General features: G+C 46.5%; 1 protein-coding gene across 3 annotated transcripts in view; it reads left to right on the top strand.

The window, feature by feature from the left end:
* CDKAL1 (CDKAL1 threonylcarbamoyladenosine tRNA methylthiotransferase) overlaps positions 1 to 10,194 on the top strand; it is a 633,245-nt gene extending 623,051 nt beyond the window's left edge. For all 3 annotated transcript variants that reach the window (XM_073224446.1, XM_073224444.1, XM_036994284.2), the window contains one exon: positions 9,633 to 10,194. In XM_073224446.1, the coding sequence (XP_073080547.1) occupies positions 9,633 to 9,809 (177 nt within the window). In that variant the 3' untranslated portion in view covers positions 9,810 to 10,194. The remainder of the gene's footprint in view (positions 1 to 9,632) is intronic.
* Positions 10,195 to 17,628: the final 7,434 nt, after the last annotated feature.

Here is a 17,628-nt window from a genome sequence, read left to right as displayed (position 1 = left end):
CTTACTAAAATGAGTGCAAGACCAAATACAGGGTCGTCCCATGTGTCAGTCAGCTGTCGCCACTGTGAAATGCCTGGTGACACATATCCACGGAACCACTGAGGGGTGCAGCTGCCTAGACGGGGCTCACTCACCACCTGCAGTCAGTGCTGTATAGCCCTTCCGATCCCGAGGGGGCTCACTGACTACTGGTAGTTCAGCGGGCAGATCGAGACCGCCTCCCTGCGACCCCTGGCCCTCTGCCCTCTGCCCCGCGTGTCTCATCCCCTAAGAGGCTGGCGGACGTGTTCTCATGGTGAGGGCAGAGAAAGAAGGGCAGCGAACAGTGCAAGTGCTTTTCAAGCCTCTGTATCTGTCCTCTGATGGCCTCCCAGTGGCCGAGTGAGTGACATGTCCAGGCCCAGGGAGGGCATGCGAGCTCACGTGACAGGCACAGGTTCGGAGTGGGGCCGTGCGGGGCCCTCGGTGTGTTCCGTCAGCTGTACCCCAGTGAGAGCCCCACTTTCTTGCTTATGAGCTGCACATCTTTGCATCCTCTCTCTGTGGCCCCCCAAGGAACCACATCTGCTTCTTCCTTAGATCCAGTCATTCCACCTCCACAACTCAGGGCCCTGTTTTTAGATCGTGCTGGAGGTGTTGCCTCTAGTTAAAGACAAAAAAACCCTCATTCTCCACATAAACGATCCCAAATCTAAATGTTAGTAGATGTTAAGGACTTTTCTCGTGGTCTCCTATGAGGAAACGTCAAGCCCTCTGACGTTTGGGTAGTGGTCTCTGAAGTGTGTGTACCCAGCCGCTCGACACTGTCCCCCTGGGGCATCACATCCTCAGCCCTGCGACCCATGAGCGTGTCGGGTGACATGGCAGGGGGATCGGCTGGCCTTAGGGAGCCCATCCTGGACTGCAGGGTGATCCCCAGGCGTGCCCAGTGTCATCACAGGAGCCCCTGAATGCGGCAACATTGCCGGAGAACCGCAGCCAGAGCGGGTGCCCTGCCGAGTGGGGACAGCCAGGGCCCTGGGCCAAGGAACGCGGGGCGGAGACGGTCCCCGACAGCCTCCAGAAGGCAGGCAGCACCGCCCCTGACTTAGTCCGGTGAGACCCGCCGGGGCTTTACAAGCTTCAGAACCATAAGGCGAGCAGTTTGTGATGTTTTAGGCCACTCATTTTTTTGGCAATTTATTAAAACAGCAATAGGAAATGAATGCAGGGACTGATTTTATCCCCATAGATTTCAAGTGAAAATGAGAAGACGTGATGGCACGTCAGGCAGCTGTCTGAGAAGACTGTGAATTCCAACAGCAGGGGCCAGAGGGGGCTGTCCGAGGGGCTGCCTGCCACACTCCTGTAGTTACACAAATGATTAGACTCTTAATATTAATCCTCATTATTTTAAGTGACTTTTGATAGGATCACTATTTTTTACTTTTTAAAAAACTCTCCATATTCAAAATAGATCTAGAGAAAAGGGCCATCCCTGGAATTGGTTTTTAGAAGAATGCATAATGGAACTTTGGAAGTGAGAGGAAAATAGAGGTATAAACTTTCTGCAGATGGCTGAGTTTAAGGTAGTTATAGTACGTAGGTACCATATAATTTTTCTTAACTAGTTCACCTGAATTTCCCAAGGTGAATAGCCATCATGGTTATCTGTAGGAAATGTTTTCCATGTTGCTCATCATTTATGAGATTCTTTGAGACAGAACAAAGCACCTGCCATCTCCTTTATCCATTTTATGCAGTTCATGGGCTTCTTTTCCATTTAAAACACAAACATCTGCCAACATGGTTACCTAGTTGGAAGAAATCCTTAGGAGTAATTATTTTGAGTTGAATCGATTACTTAAAGATTAACTTCAATACACCCACTTGTGATCTTCATTGACTTCCTGGTTCACGGCTTCCTGTGTACACTGCACGGAATGAGGATGGTGTCGGTTGCGGTTCAAGAAATCATTGAAAAGGCTTCTTCACTAGTAAAGCACCTTGACCTGACTCACTTTTCCTGCTGCGGCTCTGCTGCACCTGGGAGGCAGCTTTGGTTTGTACTCGTGCTTTTCTCCAGCCAATAATTTGGAGATGAGTTCAGATTTCTGCCATTATCATGAACACTGGGGTTATAGACTTCACAGATCCAAGTAAGTCTCTTGGTCCCTGCTTTGTTTCAAGGCCTGTGTGCGTGTGCGTGTGTGTGTGTGTGCGTGCGTGCGTGTGTATACTCGTCCATCCTGATACTTAGTTAGCAGGAAAGAGACCTACATAAGTTGCAGTCTCCAACCTTTGACACAGTAAATAACTCGGGTTTCCCTTAAGTGTGGCTAGTCAGAAAACCTTCTCTATATGACTTTTCTTTGGAGGAAAACTTTAAATAACAATGAAGAAGTAAAAATAAATGCATCTCCAGCTAAGATTCCAGATGATATGGTATCTGATGATAAACCTTTTGACAACACTTGCAACCTCTCAATTTTTGTGAAATGAAAGAGGCTATATATAAAGAAATGACAACATACCACTCTTGGCAAAGATTTTTTACTGTTATTAATTCTAGATTCGATTCTTCTCTCAAATGTACTTTGAATACAGAATGATCGTCATGTCTGAAAGCTGTCATCCTAACTGCAGCTTGATCCCCCCAAATACCAACTTAAGGAAGCACCTCTCAATGCAACTTATTTTGGTAAATATAACAAGCCAAAAATTAGGAAAATATAAGCCATTTGAATGGAAATTTGCTTTAAGTTAAAGAAAGAATAAGACGTTTAAAGAAGATGATAGAATTCATCTGGAAGCCCGCAACTGGGGGGTTGAGAAGCCCTTGCGAGGACTGAGCAGCCAGCCGCCTTTCTTCATTCCTTCATATCCGGGTGTGGAGAAAATGAAGGTTCCTGTGGCCAGGATTCCCACCTGGCCCTGGTGGGCTGGCTTACTGCACACATGTGGGCAATACATTGTTATTGACTCTATATAAGGAGCTCCATCCAGTGCTCTGGGCAACACTGTGGCACGACTGCTGCACGGCTGCAGGAGAGCAGAGACTGGAGTGGTGGCAGTGCTGAGGACAGAGGGGCCCAGAGGCAGAGACCAGCTTGCCGCATGCAGACTTGCTCTGAGGGGACAGGATTCTAGTGATTGACCTGCCATCGTGGGAATAAAGTTGGGTATAACCCTTTCACCCCAAGAACATTCCACTGTCATTCCTCAGTCTCACTGATCCCATAGTGAACTTTTCTGGGGCTGGAACCCATTGGCCAGACACAGGGATCGACACCGCAGTTTGCATTGAGAGGTGCTTCCTTAAGTTGGTATTTGGGGGGATCAAGATGCAGTTAGGATGACAGCTTTCAGGCCTGACAATCATTCTGTATTCAAAGCAAACTTAACAACAGCAAGAGATTTTAAGGATCCTTTCTGATCATGTTCTGTGCGGCATAATGTATATTTAACATAATTTCCTTGCATTGATCACATATTTGGCTTCAGTAGGTTTTCTGCAGAGGCCATATGTTCAGGCTCAGTTGAAAAAAAAGATGATTTTAAACTCTGATTCATCTTGAGTTACAAGATATCAAATGATTTTTTTCTTCATCCCTGTTAGCTTCCACTTCAAGCTCTTATAGTGCCTCCAAGCATGAGAAAAATTTACACATAAGAAATATTTTCAATCCATTAAAAGAAGTTCAGAGCTTAAGACCTATTTCCGTATTCCTTGAGTTGGGTGAATTGTGATCTTACAGAAAATAATAATTAGGTGGAGGACAGACGCCATGCTTTGGTGTTTGGTGTGATTAACTCTTTCTTTCATTGGGCGCAGTCCAGGTCAGAGCGCAGGGCATCCTGAGAGGGCAGGAGCACCGAAACCATGCAGGGGGGCATCAGAGCAATTCCTCTGGCGGGCATTGAGGCAAAATGACTCAGAATATAATATGAAATGCATTCGATCATATGGTAGTTGAATAATTTATGTTTGGCCTTATTAGCAAAGCCTGAGTTTACTCTGCTATCACCAAAGTAAGATTAAAAAAACAAAATAATAGTGATTTTTTTTTTATGTGCAGGTATATTCTGGTTGAAAATTTTTTCTTTGCACTTTCAACGACCTAATCACAATGACACATTTGAAGTGAAGGGGTGCGGGAAAAATTACATATGAATGTCTGATCCAGAATCGTTCTCACCTAAAAGTGATGCAGAAAAGCCGATAATGACGTGCACTCATCATGCGACTCTGACAGAGGTTTTAAAGTACAAATGTTTGAAAATAAATGCAAAGGCACAATTGATCCCAAGTTTGTCGGTCTTGTTATATGCCAGGATGACTGTGATGCTGGTCGACTACGCATGTAGCATTCTTTACATAGACTTCAACAACCAGAAAATACTAGCAGCTTCAGTTTACAGATCATTGGGCACTTCTACTTATATGGCATTAAGAGCTCCCGATTTGAGGAATTGTCAGGAAGAATAGCAGGGAAAGGTAGCTTGACACCCTTAACTGCTGCATGCCCTGGTGTCTGGAAATGATGTGAGGCCTGGGGACGAGGTGTCTGTCAACCCGAGGAAGGTTTCTGGCACGCGGAGCGTGGTTGCAGGGCTCCAGCAACGCTGCAGGTGTCAGGGACAGAAGAACTCATTTGGAAGCCGCACTGCAAGATGGTAAGACAGGCGACAGCTCTCTTACAGGGATATCTTTTATTTGAGCAGAACCAAACCAACTGTTCCTCATTAAAACACATTTTGCAACATGTTCTAATGTGAGCAGATCAAGTGTGTGTGCATGTGGGCGCGTGTGTGTGTGTTTGGAGAGAACTCCGCCATGTGCCATCGACAGGTCCCGTTCATGGAGTCTCGGTGTGGCTCAGCTGCAGGACGGGTAGTGGGCCGTGTCTGTGCTTGGCCAGGGGCCGGCTCTCCTGGGATGGCCTTCTGGAGAGAAAGACAGAAAACACCACTGCATCCGCGAGATGCAGCCACGGGGAGCATGGATAAAATCTCTTCGGTAGGAATCTTGGTCTAGATAATTATTTTAGCAACCACGCAGTGCCCTGGTTTTTCGCATTTGTTTATACTGCATTGCGAATGCATCTCTGATATGTACCTAAGGCTAAGCTGGCTGTGACTAAAGCCCAGCCCTCACCTGCGTCACCACTTACACCTACCACCTGTGAATTGGGTGAGTGCGTGAAGTTGGGACCAACTGGGGTCAGGAGGATTCAAGGAGAGGATCAGACAGAGTAGTTAGAATCCTGCCAGGCGCATGTGGACGGCCCATAAGCGTCGCTGCCTCCACTCAGAGTTGTTACTTAGAGCCTGCTGCCTGCCTGTCTAGCTGGATCCTTGCTTCTGGATCGGCAGCCATATTACGTATTACAACTTACAAACATTGTGAGGAGGCGGAGGAGCCTTTGGGCAGGCCCTCCATTACAAGGCCGAGCCGGTCGGCTCCCGAGGAAGGGATGCTTGCAGCTGCACGGAGGTGTAAATACCGAATGCGGGAACACGGAGAGATGCAAACATCCCTTCAGAGAACACTGACCGCCTCCCAGGTGCCCTTCCCTTCAATCCCTGTCTCTTTGGCCGACAATCAAAGTAGGACTAATGTGGGTGGCCCTGGAGGCCCGTTTTTCTGAGCAAGCAGCCGACTGCAGGCCTGCACTGGTGGAAGGAAGAAGCGTCAGCAGAGCTGAGCCCTGGAGGCCGCCGGCCTTCCTCCCCAGGCTGCCATTACATCTCAGCGGACTGACGTTTTCTCTTAAGTCTTCACTTACCTTTGACTGTCTGAGATCGGACCCCTCAAGTTTCTGAACCTCAAAGTTGTTTTTGTCTCGTTCTGTGTCAGTGTATATCCTTGATTCCCCTCTAACAGAGTTATTACTTTAATGGGATTTGATAAGCTATGCTCTTGAAAATTAAGAGAATATATTTAAGAATTTTAGCAAGTGAGAAATTAATCAAGGGAACAATGAGGTTTACAAAGTGGGGGGAAGCCGGTGTTACTCAGAGTTAACACTTTTATCAGAAAGTAGTTAGTCCACTGTAACTGAATCAATGCGTGGATCTTTCTTCAACAAAGGTCATACCCTGCCCTGTTTCAAATTTCTATCTGTTTTGAAAAAGGTGTGTCTAAGTGGAATGTGGCTTCGTAAAAAATACAAGTCTGAGAGTTGATATTTGGTAAACAGTAGTTTTAGAAAGCAATCGAAGTTCTCATGTTTGGTGCGTTGAAGTTTGAACGATGTAAGGGCATCTTGAACTGCGGGCACAGGTGCATTTTCTCTAAAGCCGGTTCACCTTAGGTTTCAGGGCCTCGTATTTTGAGAGAAGACCTTACCTAATTTTGTATTCATATTTTTTCTTTTAAAGAGAAAGCTTCATCCCCACAATACCAGAGTCTATTCCTGGAGAAGGTGTCAATGAACTTCCCAAAGTCATATGCAGAAGTGTGAGTGGGGCTGGGCACAGGCCCATCTCCTTCCTGGGCAGCCGTCTGTAGTCTTCATTGGCTTCTCAAAGCCATGTGAGACTCAGGAATGTAAAACTCAGGCCTGGAAGAAATTAATCAACCTCTTAATTGTGGTCTTGTAAACCCAGACTTAAGAAGTGATGGTTTAATTTCTAGAGGCAAGAACTCATGACTTACAAAGAACAGTGCCCTGCATACATCACAGGACACATAGTCAGGCATGTTTTTGATGAGCTACTCAGCTGGAACACACACTCCCGTGTTCAGCCATTCACCCATTTCTAAACTTGCTGGGCACCTCTCTGTACCAACAGCTGTCAGTTTACAGGATCCCAGACATGAATCGGGCAGCCTCACTGCTTTTGAGGAACCCACGGAGCTTCTGTCATTCCAGCTAGAGAGACACACTGTTCCCTAATGCTGAAATATCCACATGTGCACTGTCCTTGAGACCTTGAGGCCATTCCTAAGCAGCTGAAGTGAAAGCTTATCAACATACTTCCAGCTCCAAACATCCCCCAAAGCCAGGCTCACAAGACTGCAGTCTACAAGGCGGCAGGGGCACGTTCAGGGACACCACTCCCCTCTGGCACTGCCCCCGCTATGCAGGGAGGACACTCCTGCCTGTCCGGCTGCGGGGCTCTTTCCAGGGCTCCCGGCACAGCGACGCCAGCAGGGTGCATAAGGGTTTGGCTGCCTTTGGGGTCGAGAGACTTACCCTGTGGTTAGCAGCTTTATTAAGTGTGCAGTTAGTGTCCTACAGTCAAAACGAGGCTTCTTCCAAATCCGTCAGCAGCCGGTGGAAATCGGGTTGTGCAAGTTGTTTTTATCTCCCTGTTCTCTTCCTTGTACCTCTCGTCACCCATCCGTGTGAGCTCAGGTCCTGGGGATCATCCAGCAAGGCCGGCCACCCCTCCTGTGTGCTGCCGGCACCCTAACGTGGGCCCGCTGGCTCACCCGCACCCCCGACCCTCCGTACGGCTCCGCCCCAGCGCCTGTGCCCAGCACCCCGCCTCCCACCAGGAGATGGTCCGAGCCTGGGAGGGAAGGCCAAGCCCGGGACGTGGCCATTGACAGCGCAGCGGGCCCCCATGGCTCCATCTCCCTCGCGCAGCAGGTGCTGCCTCTGGGCTGCCCCTCCCTCCCCTGGCGTTGTGCTCCCGTCCAGGATTCCCCTTCCTCCGCCTTTCACCTGTGTGACTCAAAAATATTATTCAGGTCTCAGCAGGGGAAGCACCCGTTCTGAAGTCTGGACAGTAGGTGAGGATCCTGTGTAATGGGAATCTTATAAAACGGAAACACTAGAACCACCCTGAGGGCGCCAGGTGCCCAGCTCCACCCTCCACGCACCTGCTAGATGGCGTCATGGGGCAGAGACCCCCGAGAAGTGCCCTGTCTCCTGGCTCTCCAGACCCTCTCCCGCAGGATTTCCCACCCGCTCCGTGTTGGGCACACAGAGAACGTGGTGGTGGTTGAGGGGCGCACTGGGGGAACTGGAGGGGCAGCCTCTGGGAGCAGATGTCCCCACCCAGCCCTTCCCCTTCAGGGCCCACCGAGGGTGTGGGGTGGCCTCCTGCCGCAGAGCCCCGCTGGGAATCTCGACCCTGACGGACGTGTTTTCTGAGCAAACCGGCTTCAGTAGCTCCTTCGTCGTCGTTCCACTGCGTGAATTAGTAGTTGCATCCCTGGAAGTTACATTTGTGATACAAGTCCATTCTACATACATTCTGCCCTGCATGAATTCTGCCTTGATTCTCCATAAACACTGTCTTTTGTATAGTTTGTGTATAATCTGGAAAATCATGAAGTTGGTTTGACCTTCAAAGAAAGGAAATGTGATTTACTCACACCCAACTCGGGGCCACCTGACCAATGGTGGGTGTTGGAATGTGCCTATGTTGAAGGAGTAATAAATGAAAGCTGTTTCTCACATTAAGCTAAAAATCTTCTGCATAACAAAGAAAACCAACAACAAAATGAAAGGGCAGCCTGCCAAATGGGAGAACATATTTGCAGCTCAAATATCTGATTCCTGGTAAGGGGCTCACATCCACAGTATATAAGGAGCTCATATAACTCAGTAGCAAAAAAAATCTGATTAAAAAGTAGGCAGAGGACCTAAACATATTTCCAGAGAAGACATACAGATGGCCAGCAGGCACATGAAAAGATGCTCCACATCATTAATCATCAGGGAAATGCAAAACCACAGTGATATGTCACCTTAGACCTGTCAGAATGGCCGCTATCAAAAAGCCAAGAAATAGCAAGTGTTGGGGAGGATGTGGAGGAAAGGGAGCCTCCTGCACTGTTGGTGGGACTGTCAGTTGGTGCAGCCACTGTGGAAAACCATGTGGAGTTCTTCAAAAAATTAAAAATAGAAATACCGTACAACCCAACCATTTCTCTTCGAGGGTATTTATCTGAAGAAAATGAAAACACTAACTTGAAAAGATACCTACACCCCCATATTCATTTGCAGCATTGTTTACAATAGCCAAGATATTGAAACGACCTGTCAGTCAGTCAGTGAGAATGGATAAAGATGATATGGTGTACATATACAATGGAATACTATTAAGCTATTCAAAAGAAGGAAATCTTACCATTTGCAACAATATGGATGGACCTCAAGGGCAGTCTGCTAAGTGAAATAAGTCAGAGAAGGGCAAATACCCTGTGATTTCACTTATATGTGGAATCTTAAAAAATGAAACAAGATCATAGGTACAGACAACAGAGGGTGGTTGCCAGGGGGTCGGGGAGTCAAGGTGATAAGTGATGGAGTCAAATGGTACAAACTTACGGTTGTAACATAAATCCTGGGGATGTAATGTACAACACCATGACTACAGTTAATAAATCATGCTGTATTATATATTTGAAAGTTTCTAAGAGAATAGATCTTAAAAGATCTCATCAGGAGAAGAATTTGTAACTATGTGAGGCGACGGATGTTAGCTAGATGTATTGTGATCATTTTGCAGTGTATACAGACATTGAATAATTATGTTGTACACCTAATTAATACAATGTTATGTGTCAGTTGCGTCTCAATAAAGCAAAAGAAAGATAATTCCTTCTAAGGACCCATTATTTGATTGTTATCACAGTAGGGCTTTTTGAGCGTCTTAAAATCATTTTTTCCCCAATGCTTCTCTCTTTATAGGAATTCAGAAATAGGCTCGGGCATCGCCTGCACTGCCTGCCCCACGCCTCCGCTGCCACTCGAGAGGACCTAGCACCTAACCGAAGACTGCTGCTGAAGGACTGTGTGCTGAGGGTGTCTGCAGGCCTGGCTCTGTTTGCGCTTCTGTTGGCCTTTTTGGTCAAAGTCTACAATTAAAAACACAACTAAATGAAGCATCTGTGAAGAAGAATACATTGCCGATTAAAGTCTTCCGTGAACAGGAAAGCGAGCATACCCGCTCTCACAGGGCCATAGTTCATAGTGGTCTCACTGCCTCCCTTTTGGCCACAGTGTTCAGTGAGGCTGTCCCTGTCTCTTACGGAGTTGGGCCTATTGCTTACTTGACCTAAAATCTAAGAACAGCTGCCATAGCATATCTTTAAATTAAGCTCCTTCTGGTTTATTTTTATCAAGAAATGCAAGTGGTTGCATTTTCTTTACATCTTGAGTCTTCAAGTGAGAACCAAATGACCAATAAGTCAGGGCACCTTTCCCTAAGGAGGGAAGAATTTTCCATCTTTAATAAACATTTTTAAACGTATCTTTCTCTTTATGCTTTGTTTGGAGTCCTAATGCTACAAACATCTTATTTTTCATGGCAGATGCGTTCTTGAAAAGTTTACATAGAAGCTTGTTTGAGGACCAAGAATCCTTTTGGAATACAAAGGGAAAGCCTGCCAATTACAGGACTCTTGACAACATTTTGAAAAGTGTGAAAATTACCCACTTCTTTGGCGCCCACAAACTTCCAGAAACTGGACAGATTTGTCTAAAACAAGCTGTGCCCATTTTCTGACATTTTCAATCAATTACAGCAAATATTTATTTCTACCTGGTACCACTGGCCTTTACTAAATGAACTGACTTTTTTCACAATAAAAGGAGTTGGTGTAAAGTGCAATGACTATCAGAATTTAAACAAGCTGTTTGGATTGAATAGGCACAGAGAAAAAAGGTGCCCTGTGGTTACCTGAGGACAGTTTTCATCTTTAAACCCACAACCCTGATTAGCTCTTGCTATATCTCAAAATGTTTCAGCCTTTTATGTGTCATTTAAGCAATCCAACTTAAAATTTATTATGTCATCAGTTGGTGAGCTGAAAAAAAAAAGCTTTAGTGTTAGTGCATTTCTCCCAAACCTGGTCTGTGCTTCCAAAAGGAAATCCCATTTATAATTCAAAGGATCTGCCCGTACCCCTCCAGAGGCCTGCAGTGGGGCATCTACTTGGGATCGCCTGGCACTGCCTAGCAGGAGGGGGGAGATGTGTTGGCAGAGTGCAGAAGCCTGCTGGGACTTCCCTTCTGGAGATACACACAGCTGTTGCTCTGTTCATAAGCAGTGTGGTACTTACTGAACAAAAACCCAGCAGATGAGGAAATGGTGCCCAAAGCCTAGAGCCACACCATACAGGACATAAGCAAAGCTTTACACCTGCAGCTCACTGGAAACAGGTTTTTCTGTGCCCCTGTGCCCCTCGCCCCCACCCTTCCTCTCCTCTGGCTCTGTGCCTGTCTCTCCTCCACCGCCTTCATTTCTCATCCTGGGAGAGAACGAGAGACCCAGACGTCCGACAGCCCCGCTGCCCCCCGCCAACCGCACCGGCCATGCTTAAGGATTGTTTCGGCCGCAGGATTCTCCTGGTCCACGCGCTGCTCCAGCCCCCGCCAGGCTGCAGCTCCACTAGGCTTGTCCCAGAGGCTCAGAAGCCCTGCGGCAGGGACCAGATCGCACGTGGTAGCAGGCTCCGTCTCGGTGACGCGCTGGCGGGGAGCTGCAGTGGTCTGGACGTCCGGCTTGCTTTCTCCACGACCTGCTGGAGGGAGGGAGGAGAGCTGGCACGGTGGTGTCGGCAGCGTGCTTCCCCGTGGACAGACTCCAGACAAGACTGAGCCTGGGAGCCATGGGAGCGCGAGTGGTTGCTGGGAAAGCTGTCGCCTCTGCAGCCCCGCTCCTTGCCCCCCAGAGCGCAGCGGCACATCTCTGTGGCCCCTCTGGGGGTGGGCCTGGCTGTGGCCTGTTTGCACCCACATGAGAGGAGTGGGAGGGTCGTGGCTTTACCCGGGGCAGGCAAGTCCAGAGCCAGCAAGCACCTGCCAGGTGCTCCTCCCGCCACGGGTGCGGCGCGCTCATGTGTCGGGGTGAAGCTTCCCTCGGCCTGGGTCTCAGGGGAGTGCAAGGACCAGAGCCCCCTGCCGCCACGTGCTTGGGCGACGGGCAAGCAGCCCGTGCTGCATGAGACAGGACCGCGCCTGCCCTGATGCCTGCAGGGCCGGCTGCGGCGGGACGACCGCCCTGCCAGCTGTGAGCGTGACTCATATTGTACCTCATGGGTTCTTGTAGTTCCAGCCTTTTTTTTTTTTCAATGTGGCCCGCTCTGGTAAAGCAGGAGCCTGTGTCTTGTCTTGGTCCATTCACACTGCTTCAAAGTCAGCAAAGTTGTAGACTGTAAGATCAACACACAAAAATCACTTGTTTCTATACACCAATGAGCAATCCAAAAAAATGAAAAATCAGTTTCATTTACAATAGCATCTAAAACAATTAAATACTGAGTAATAAGTCTAACAGGAAGTAGAAGACTTTTAGGCTAAAAAATACAAAACATTACTGAAAGAAATTTTTGAATATTTAAATAAATGGAAAGATATCCCATGTTCATGGACAGGGTGACTTAAAATTGTTAAAATGCCGGTACTACCTAAAGCAAGTTATAGATTCAACACAGTCCCTCTAGAGACATTTTTTCAGAAATGGAAAAGCCAACCCTCAAATTCATGGGGAATCATGAGGGGCTCCAAATAGCCAAAACACTCTTGAAAAAGAAGAATAAAGTTGAGAAACTCACAAACAGTTCCCAACTTCAAATTTTACAATATAGCTACAGTTATTAAGGCAATACAGTACTGGCATAAGAACAGACATATGGACTAATAGAACACAATAGAGATCACAGAAAAAAAATCCTCACATACATGGCCAATTGATTTTTGTTAAGAATGGCAAGACCATTCCATATAGAAATGACAGTCTTTTTAAGAAATAGTGTTGGAAAAACTGATATCCACATACAAAAGAATAAAGTTGGACCCTTACCTTATACCATAATATGAAAATTAACTCAAAATACATAAAAGTTAAATAAACTTCAGAGCTAAAGTTGTAAAATTCTTAGAAGAAAACAAACATTGGGGATAATCTTCATGATACTGAATATAGCGATTTCATAGATGTAACACCAAAAATACAGGCAATAGAAGAAAAACTTTGCACTTCATCAAAGTTAAGAATTTTTGTGTATCAAAGGACACTATCAGGAAAGTAAAAAGACAACATACAGAATGGGAGAAAATAGTTGCAAGTCATATCTCTGACAAGAAATTAATATCCAGAATATATGGAGAACTCCTATAATTCAACAACTATAAAACAAACAGCCCAATTTTAAAAATGTATAAAGGACCTGAATAGACATTTCTTCAAAGAAGATACACACTTGACCAATAAGCAAATGAAAAGATGGTTCAACATCACTAATCATCAGGGAAATGCAAATCAAAATCACACTGAGATAATACTTCATGCACATTAGGATGGCTGCCACTGGGAAAAAAATAACAAATGTTGACAAGGACGACGTGGAGAATTTCAAATGCTCATACGTTGTTGGTGGGAATGTAAAATGGTTTCGCCCCTCTGGAAAACAGTTTGGCAGTTCTTCAAGAATCTAAGCCTGGAACTACCATATGACCATGCAATTCCAGTCTAGTTAGCTATCCAAAAGAATTCGAAGCGGGGACTCTAACCATGTCTTTATACCAGTGCTCATACTAGCTTTATTCACAATAGCCAAAAGGTGGAAACATCCCAAATGCCCATTGATGGATGAAGGCATGAACAAAATGTAGTACTTATACACAAAGGAATATTACTGAGCCTTAAAAAGGAATGAAATGCTGACACATGCCACAACATGCTTTGAACCTTGAAAACATGCTCAGTGAAATCAGACACAGAAGGAAAAAATGTCATACGATACCACTTACATGAGACACCTAGAATAGACAAATTCCTAGAGACAGAAAGTAGAATAAATATTATCAGGAGCTCAGGGTAGAGGGACAGGGGAGTTACTGTTTAATGAGTATTGAGTTCATATTGGGTATGATAAAACAATTTTATAGATAATTGTGATGGTTATACAACTTTGTAAAAATTTCTTCACCAAATTTTACACTTACTAATGATTAAAATGGTAAATATCATGAATATTTTACCAAAACAAAAGAGGTATTATTGTATAAAGATGCGTGGTGAATTTGAGAAATGGTATGGCTAGAGTGAAGGATATGTAAGAGAAACAACTGAAAATTAACTAAGAAATAAGCTCGGGTCACATTGTGAAGGGTTTGGATGCCCTTCTAAGGAATCTAGACTTTACTTGATAGTCAAGGAAGAGCCAGTCCAGGCTTCTGAAGAGGTTCCTAAGCAGTGCAGGCTCTGAAGAGTTCCCCTGGAGAGACGAGCTGTCACCATGCGGGGTGGCTGTTGATCCTGCGGACGCTGCAGCCACATGCTTCTCTTACCTTGCCCTGCACTGACACCTTTGGAAATGTACGATGATGGTGGAATCACTTTCTCAGGGACCAGGAAGCAAGGCTCAGCGAGAGTTCAATCTCTGTCTTGGGGTCTGGGTTTCTGGTCTGATTCCAAGCTTCCAAACTTGCCTTTTTCAGGAGCTGAGTCAGCAAGTCACTGCTTTGCCGGTTGGCGGTGTCTCTTGTCATTGTCATTGTACTGCTGATCCTGGGGTGGGTTTGTTTTGTAGTTGTGGCAGCACGTAGCTGGAATGGGATGTGTGAGCCCACCATTATTTCAGGAAAAAGCCTCAGTGTAAGAGTCAAGCCGCTTTCTTTGTAGGTCAGCATCTTTGATCCTTAATCTTTGCACTGGCACTGCCACCCTGAATGTCCTCTGGGGACCTAGCAACCCTGTACCCCTCCGGCACCTGCCACCTCTTCTGCTTAGCCACTGCGAATCAGATGAGAGTCCAGCTTTCTGGTTTTGATCTTCCGTATCTCAAATTCTGTTACTACACCTGTTCAGTTAAGAATTCATACGCTCTATTCTCAGTAAACATAAAGCCACCTGTGGTAAATGATCTCAGCTGCGATCTTACAGGGCAGATGTTCCTGGTTTTTTGTTTCTGTGTTTTTTGTTTTGTTTTGTTTTGTTTTAGCCACTGTGATTTCTGTGAATTTACTTATCATTTGACATACAAGGGAAGGGCTTCTGCCTCACGTAGATACCAAGGCATGGTCCACTACCACAGTTCCCAACTTCACAGGAAAACCTAAATAGCTAATTATTGGCCCAGTAAAGTGTTAAAATCTGCCATGTCTACAAGACAGGAAAAACGAGACTTCAATCTCAACTCCACGTTTTGGGCCTGAATAAGTAAACCTGCTTAAAGCACAGCCTCTCACCTAGGAAACAATGGTAAATAATCAATATCACATCTATTTGGTTCCATATCCAAGACTAAAATCAGAAGTCAAACAGAAAGTCAACCAAGAAATGGAGCTTATGGAGTCTGGGTCCCTCCTAGAGGAAGTAAAAGATCTTTTGAAATTTACTTTTAAGTGTTTTAAATGGTTTCCATACTGAAACTTTGAGGCTGGGCTGGGTTTTGTGTCATTTTGGAGAATGGTCTGCAAACCTCTAAAAGGGGCGGCTGCTGTGTCTATTGCCCGTGACCACTTCCCATCTTCCCTGTTTTTGTATCGTTTTGCCTCTGATTCTCCAGTAGTTTCTCTTCTCCTGCATTCCTCCCAGGTTTAAGATCTTACCCCATCCATGCAGGGTAAGAATTGCAAGTCTCCAATTAAGATCCCTCTTCTCATTTTCTCTCTTCAGAGTTTTGGTGTTAGAAAAGTTGAAAGTTCCTTCCAGTCTTACAAGAAGTAAAAGTGGTTGGATAGCGGTCTAAAAAAAATGTTATCAAACCAGATTTCCTTGGGCAATCAGAATTACACAAACTACAAGAAAATCCAGTAGCTAAAACTGTTGTATTTCAGGCTGAAGAATATTTTTAATGCCATTAAACATGCCAATCAAAGAAAAGTGGCAGGGGGTGGGGGGCAAGCAATCTAGCACCCGCTTTCCCTCATGCTGTGTGGCAAAGTCTGTCAGAGGAGCTGCCCTGAGTTCCTAGCAACATTAAATGTGAAACCTGTGTCACCCCAGTGTTAAAGTCACAGGTGTGAGCTCGCAGAAAGTCACCACCACATGCCTCCAGGTAAGCAATCATAAATACTCTGTTTCTCTGAAATGCGTGGGCAAGTCTAGAGTTTCTTGCAGTGATATTTGAAATGTGAGTAGGTGGCATGGGAAGACTGCTCGTTCTCAGTGCTTGATGAAAGGGGATCAGCCTGTGTCTCTGGGTGTCACCTCGGACCTGGTCTTGCCGGAAAAGGCAAGGATAGTGATCCCTGCAGTTCATCCTGGAATAAGAGCACAGAAACCACAGAGTCAGACTCCCTTGTCTGTAGGTGGAGAAACTGAGGATTGGAGGAGTTAAGCGACGTGTCTATGGCTGCACCTCGAGTTTGGAGCGTCAAGGACCAGGGGTCTCAGGTGGCCTCTTTGGTGTTGAAATGCTTTAGCACATAACCTGGGACCTACCTGTGCCCAGAAACGGAGTGTAACTGAACCCTCAAACCCCCCTCACAGCTAAGAGAAGGCCTGTGCAGCCCACGCTGCTTGGGCCAGAGGCGACCCCAGAACTGTCTCCATCCCCGACTTCTCAGTTCAACCCCAGAGAGACGGTGGTGGGCAGTGCTGTGTGGAACTGACCCAGGTTGGTTTTGTCTCTCCTGGAATGGGTTATAAAAAGTTGAATTATAAAAAGGAACCCAAGGCAGTTACAGGAAGGAGTTCCTATGCCTTGCACCTGAGTTTGCAGACTTTTTTGCAACCGTGGTATATTTTGTAGCACAGTAGTAATTATCCCTGGCTCTGGCACCTTGTGGAATCTGCCTTCCCTGCACCTGGAGTGGTGCAGACCCTCCCCTTTTCCTCCTAAGGCTGACCCAGTGGCTCTTCAGGGCCCGCAGGTCACGGACCACCCGCTGCGCTCACACGGCCCCTGGTCCCAGGTCTACCTGTTGTTTCGGGGGCTGAGTAGCTCCCTCTGTCATTAACATAAATGTGCCTTTCGTTATATATAGTTCATCTCTGTCGGTAGGGAAGATCTCTCAACACTTGGCAGGAGTTGGGGTTATTATGACTTGAGGCTTTTGTGAAGCGGGGCCACTGCAATCCGGTCACTCAAGGTGGAAAACACAGGGCATCTCAGGGCACGGGGGGAGCTCTGACGCAGACTGGGGCGGTCCGCGAAGGCTTTCTGCAGTGGGGCGAGCCCAGGGGGGCGGAGGCCACGAACGCCGGGCACGCTGACGGGGCCGGGAAAGGGTATCAGCCCGAGTGCTGGGGGACGAGCGGATCCCAGCACAGAGGTGGGGTGGAGTCAGGGGGAGGCGGCTGAGGTGGGATAATCCTAAGGGAAGTCAGCCCGGATGGGGGACCTGGGCACAATTCCTTGAATCAGAAAAGTGAAATCTAATATGTGAAATTTACCCTAAAACATCATCAAATGAGGAAAACTGAAGCCCACGTCCTGGTCTTAAACAAAAAGGCAATGCACAGACCCTGTTTTCCTAAGCAGTGATGTTCAGCCCCTCTCTTTCCTTTCCGAACCTCAGTAGGAAAAACAACCTTAATTTCAGAACCCCTTGGTACTGGTCAGAACCTCCCCTACCTTCTGAAGCTGGCAGGCAGCAAGCCCTTCCCTTTGCAGGTCGTTTCCTCTTTCTCCAGTGTGTTGTACTCAGGTGTGGTAGCTCCAAATTGTCTTTGTTCCAAACATGGCCAGGGAACAGTTTCTCAGATGGTTTAACTTTGATAGCAGGTACTTTT

This window comes from Manis javanica, chromosome 16 (assembly GCF_040802235.1).
Source record: "Manis javanica isolate MJ-LG chromosome 16, MJ_LKY, whole genome shotgun sequence".
Lineage (NCBI taxonomy): Eukaryota > Metazoa > Chordata > Mammalia > Pholidota > Manidae > Manis > Manis javanica.
Note: the sequence above shows the minus strand (reverse complement) of the source record. Positions and strands in the feature narration are given on the sequence as shown.